The 5,566-nt window shown below is 52.1% G+C and overlaps 1 protein-coding gene across 1 annotated transcript; it reads left to right on the top strand.

Moving 5' to 3' along the window:
• Positions 1-858: 858 nt before the first annotated feature.
• LOC140469532 (putative uncharacterized protein BRD3OS) lies at positions 859-5,196 on the top strand. Its single transcript, XM_072566138.1, has one exon. The coding sequence runs from the start codon at positions 934-936 to the stop codon at positions 1,252-1,254; it is 321 nt and encodes a 106-aa protein (XP_072422239.1). The 5' UTR covers positions 859-933; the 3' UTR covers positions 1,255-5,196.
• Positions 5,197-5,566: the final 370 nt, after the last annotated feature.

Here is a 5,566-nt window from a genome sequence, read left to right as displayed (position 1 = left end):
CTGTCTCCTTGACTTGTCCGGACTTGTCCGACCTGCCTATCTTCTTTTCCACCTATCCACCCCACCCTCTCCTCCCTGACCTATCACCTTCATCCCCTCCCCCACTCACCCATTGTACTCTATGCTACTCTCTCCCCACCCCCACCCTCCTCTAGCTTATCTCTCCACGCTTCAGGCTCACTGCCTTTATTCCTGATGAAGGGCTTTTGCCCGAAACGTTGATTTCGCTGCTCGTTGGATGCTGCCTGAACTGCTGTGCTCTTCCAGCACCACTAATCCAGTATTTGGGTTTCCAGCATCTGCAGTCATTGTTTTTACCATTCTCCTGGAAGTTTGTTGCACAGTTTTAAAGCAGACGACACTGTCCCGGGTAATTTTAGGCACAATCTAAATTCAGTTCAACCTCAATAAAATAAAACACTGCGGGTGCTGAAAATCTTGAGTCAGAAACACAAATCGCTGGGAAATCTCAGCAGGTCCGGGCCGCGCCTACAGAGAGAAACACAACGAGCCTCCTCCAGGGGCGGCCTGTCCGGGGGGAGGGGCCGGGTCGTCATGGATTCGCGGGGGCGGGGCTGCCATGGCCTCTCGGGGGCGGGGCTGCCATGGCGACTAGGGGGCGGGGCTGCCATGGCCTCTCGGGGGCGGGGCTGCCATGGCCTCTCGGGGGCGGGGCTGCCATGGCCTCTCGGGGGCGCGGCTGCCATGGCCTCTCGGGGGCGGGGCTGCCATGGATTCGCGGGGGCGGGGTCGGTGTCGCCATGGTTTCTCGGGGGCGGGGACAGGGCGGCCACGGCTACTCGGAGGCGGGGCCGGGTTGCCATGGTTTCTCGACAGCGGGGCCTGTGTTGCCATGGTTTCTCGGGGGCGGGGCCTGGTTGCGGTCGCCGTCACCGTCGCCATGGCCATGGCTTCTCGATGGCGGCCTGAGGAATGAGTGGAGCCGGGGCCTCCCGCGGGCGGACACTGCTGGCCGATAAGGCCGTGTCTGAAGGCTACGCCCGGCTCCGGTACCGAGACACTGCGTTCCTGATCTGGAGGCAGCAGCAGCTGGAGCTGGAGCGGCGGACGCTGGGCTCAGGTCCGGGACCCGGACCCGACAGTTTCCTGGGCCGCAGCCACAGCATGTGGTACCGACAATTCGGCAATCAGCCCATTCTGGTCCGGGACAGGAGCAAACTGAGCCCGGGGACCTTCACCGGCACAGGCCTGACTCCAGATTCAGGCCGCTCCCGTATTTGCTCATTGATGTGAACTGGATCCGGATTCAGGACGAAACCGGGTCAGAGAGACACAGACCCAATAATAACCGGAGGGACACACGGTCTCAGTAATAACCGGAGGGACACACGGACCCAATAATAACCGGAGGGACACACGGTCTCAGTAATAACCGGAGGGACACACGGACCCAATAATAACCGGAGGGACACACGGTCTCAGTAATAACCGGAGGGACACACTGTCTCAGTAATAACCGGAGGGACACACGGTCCCAGTAACAACCGGAGAGACACACGGTCCCAGTAACAACCGGAGAGACACACGGACCCAGTAACAACCGGAGGGACACACGGACCCAGTAACAACCGGAGAGACACACGGTCTCAGTAACAACCGGAGAGACACACGGACCCAGTAACAACCGGAGGGACACACGGTCCCAGTAATAACCGGAGAGACACACGGTCCCAGTAATAACCGGAGGGACACACGGTCCCAGTAATAACCGGAGAGACACACGGACCCAGTAATAACCGGAGGGACACACGGTCTCAGTAATAACCGGAGGGACACACGGACCCAGTAATAACCGGAGAGACACACGGTCCCAGTAATAACCGGAGAGACACACGGTCCCAGTAATAACCGGAGGGACACACGGACCCAGTAATAACCGGAGAGACACACGGACCCAGTAATAACCGGAGAGACACACGGTCCCAGTAATAACCGGAGAGACACACGGTCCCAGTAATAACCGGAGAGACACACGGTCCCAGTAATAACCGGAGAGACACACGGACCCAGTAATAACCGGAGAGACACACGGACCCAGTAATAACCGGAGAGACACACGGTCCCAGTAATAACCGGAGAGACACACGGACCCAGTAATAACCGGAGAGACACACGGACCCAATAATAACCGGAGAGACACACGGACCCAGTAATAACCGGAGAGACACACGGACCCAGTAATAACCGGAGAGACACACGGACCCAATAATAACCGGAGAGACACACGGACCCAGTAATAACCGGAGAGACACACGGACCCAATAATAACCGGAGAGACACACGGACCCAGTAATAACCGGAGAGACACACGGACCCAATAATAACCGGAGGGACACACGGTCCCAGTAATAACCGGAGAGACACACGGTCCCAGTAATAACCGGAGGGACACACGGTCCCAGTAATAACCGGAGAGACACACGGACCCAGTAATAACCGGAGGGACACACGGTCTCAGTAATAACCGGAGGGACACACGGACCCAGTAATAACCGGAGAGACACACGGTCCCAGTAATAACCGGAGAGACACACGGTCCCAGTAATAACCGGAGGGACACACGGACCCAGTAATAACCGGAGGGACACACGGACCCAGTAATAACCGGAGAGACACACGGACCCAGTAATAACCGGAGGGACACACGGACCCAGTAATAACCGGAGAGACACACGGACCCAGTAATAACCGGAGGGACACACGGACCCAGTAATAACCGGAGAGACACACGGACCCAGTAATAACCGGAGAGACACACGATCCCAGTAACAACCGGAGAGACACACGGTCCCAGTAACAACCGGAGAGACACACGGACCCAGTAACAACCGGAGGGACACACGGACCCAGTAATAACCGGAGAGACACACGGACCCAGTCATAACCGGAGAGACACACGGTCCCAGTAATAACCGGAGAGACACACGGTCTCAGTAATAACCGGAGGGACACACGGTCTCAGTAATAACCGGAGGGACACACAGACCCAGTAATAACCGGAGGGACACACAGACCCAGTAACAACCGGAGGGACACACGGTCCCAGTAACAACCGGAGAGACACACGGTCTCAGTAACAACCGGAGAGACACACGGACCCAGTAACAACCGGAGAGACACACGGTCCCAGTAACAACCGGAGAGACACACGGTCCCAGTAATAACCGGAGAGACACACGGACCCAGTAACAACCGGAGAGACACACGGACCCAGTAACAACCGGAGAGACACACGGTCCCAGTAACAACCGGAGAGACACACGGACCCAGTAATAACCGGAGAGACACACGGACCCAGTAACAACCGGAGAGACACACGGTCCCAGTAATAACCGGAGAGACACACGGACCCAGTAACAACCGGAGAGACACACGGTCCCAGTAACAACCGGAGAGACACACGGTCCCAGTAACAACCGGAGAGACACACGGTCCCAGTAACAACCGGAGGGACACACGGTCTCAGTAACAACCGGAGAGACACACGGACCCAGTAACAACCGGAGAGACACACGGTCCCAGTAACAACCGGAGAGACACACGGTCCCAGTAACAACCGGAGGGACACACGGACCCAGTAACAACCGGAGGGACACACGGTCTCAGTAACAACCGGAGAGACACACGGACCCAGTAACAACCGGAGAGACACACGGACCCAGTAATAACCGGAGAGACACACGGTCCCAGTAACAACCGGAGGGACACACGGACCCAGTAATAACCGGAGAGACACACGGTCCCAGTAATAACCGGAGAGACACACGGTCCCAGTAACAACCGGAGGGACACACGGACCCAGTAACAACCGGAGAGACACACGGTCCCAGTAACAACCGGAGGGACATCAGGAGGAACTCCTGAAGTAACAACTGGAGCATCTGTCCCAGTGCAGGTCTTCCCCGCTATCTTCAAGTCGAGCGTTCCTGTGAGACCTTTAGTCAGCCGAAATGGCGTAAAGCGAAGAAACAATTATCATTAATTTATATATGAAAAAAGTATTCAGCATTCCCAGACCCCAAACAATAATTACCAAATCATACCAAATAACACACAAAACCTAAAATAACACTAACATTTTGGAAAAGCAGGATGGTATGATAAATACACAGCCTATATAAAGTAGAAATAATGTACATACAGTGTAGTTCCACTCACCAGAATTGGGAAGACAGTGAGCACACTGGAAACCTGAGAATTGGTGATGATAATGGTATGTTAGGCTGAGTCAGAGGTCAGGGTGGTCGGAGGTACAAGAGACTGGGGTGGAGGAGGGAGAGGGAGAGGAAGAGGGTCATCCAAATACATTTCCGGGGAAAGTGCTTAGTGGTGCCACTCTACGCTTTTTCATAAAAGCAAAAATCCTCTGTTAGCGAAAACTGATGTAGGTCTTTCATAAAAGCAAATTGGCCTAAAGCAAATGTTCAAAAAGTTGAGGAGATCTATAACAACCTGAGCAACTCCCAGATTAACACATGGATAGACAGTTCCGGTGACAACCGGAGCTTTCCCAGATCAATTGCAAACAGCAAATGCTGGAGATCATGGATCAGGCAGCATCCGTGGAGAGACAGCAAGTTAACGTTTCAAGTCTAAATGATTTTTCACACCAGGAGTAATACCAACATTCATTAGTAGCTGGAGTATTTATGACCCAGTGCAGCTCTGCAACCAGATGAGCACCATCTGGATCAATATTGCAAATTACAATGCACATCCACAGTATTTACGCAGTGACTCTCCTGGATTAATAGCCAGCATAAATCTGCTTGGAGACCGGGCCTATGCAAAGATCATCACTCTCTGTACTCATCCTGCCTGGAATAGTCATTGGTTGATGCATTTATTTAATTTATTTATTTATTAACTGATTTTATTTATTGATCAATGCCTGAGCTGGAATGCATGAGTGTTTCGGATTGAGCAGAAGAACAAATCTGTAATAGAACCCTTCTGGGCCAATCAGGCCAGGATTATGAGATTGCCTCCTATTTTTCAGGTGTCTAATGGCCACACAGGTGATGAGACTGTATTAAGCCATACAGGACAAACTTTCTTCTGTGTAAAAAGTGACAGAAGTTATGTGTTAGAGTAGAATTACCATATTTAAAGCATTTGTGTTAGCATCACTCCTTACTGAGCAAGGCTTGCTTTTAATTGACAATTTTACTCATACAGCAATTTTCACATTGACAAAACTGTCTCAGATAATCCACAGCGAATGATTTCCAGCTTCTTGAGCATTTGTGATTTTTAATAATTCTGCCAAATACCTTCAGTTGCTTGTGCTGTTTGATTCCTTCATGAAGCTATCTCTCCAGCTCTCTCTCCCTCCTTTAAGGATTGTATAACCTAATAACTTGGTGTTCAATATTAAATTTACTTGATTAATTATTGTCATATGTACCTAAGTACAGTGAAACATTTTGTTTTCCGTGTCTATTATAGAAAAGACAAATTTGAAAGGGTTCAGAAAAGATTGACAAGGATGTTGCCCAGGTTGGAGGGTTTGAGCTATAGGGAGAGGCTGAATGGGCTGGGGCTA

The sequence above is a fragment of the Chiloscyllium punctatum genome, chromosome 49 (assembly GCF_047496795.1).
Source record: "Chiloscyllium punctatum isolate Juve2018m chromosome 49, sChiPun1.3, whole genome shotgun sequence".
Taxonomy (NCBI): domain Eukaryota; kingdom Metazoa; phylum Chordata; class Chondrichthyes; order Orectolobiformes; family Hemiscylliidae; genus Chiloscyllium; species Chiloscyllium punctatum.
Note: the sequence above shows the minus strand (reverse complement) of the source record. Positions and strands in the feature narration are given on the sequence as shown.

Bases quoted from the DNA above. Each gene is read 5' to 3' on its own strand.
- LOC140469532 (XM_072566138.1), top strand. From the start codon at position 934: ATGAGTGGAGCCGGGGCCTCCCGCGGGCGGACACTGCTGGCCGATAAG.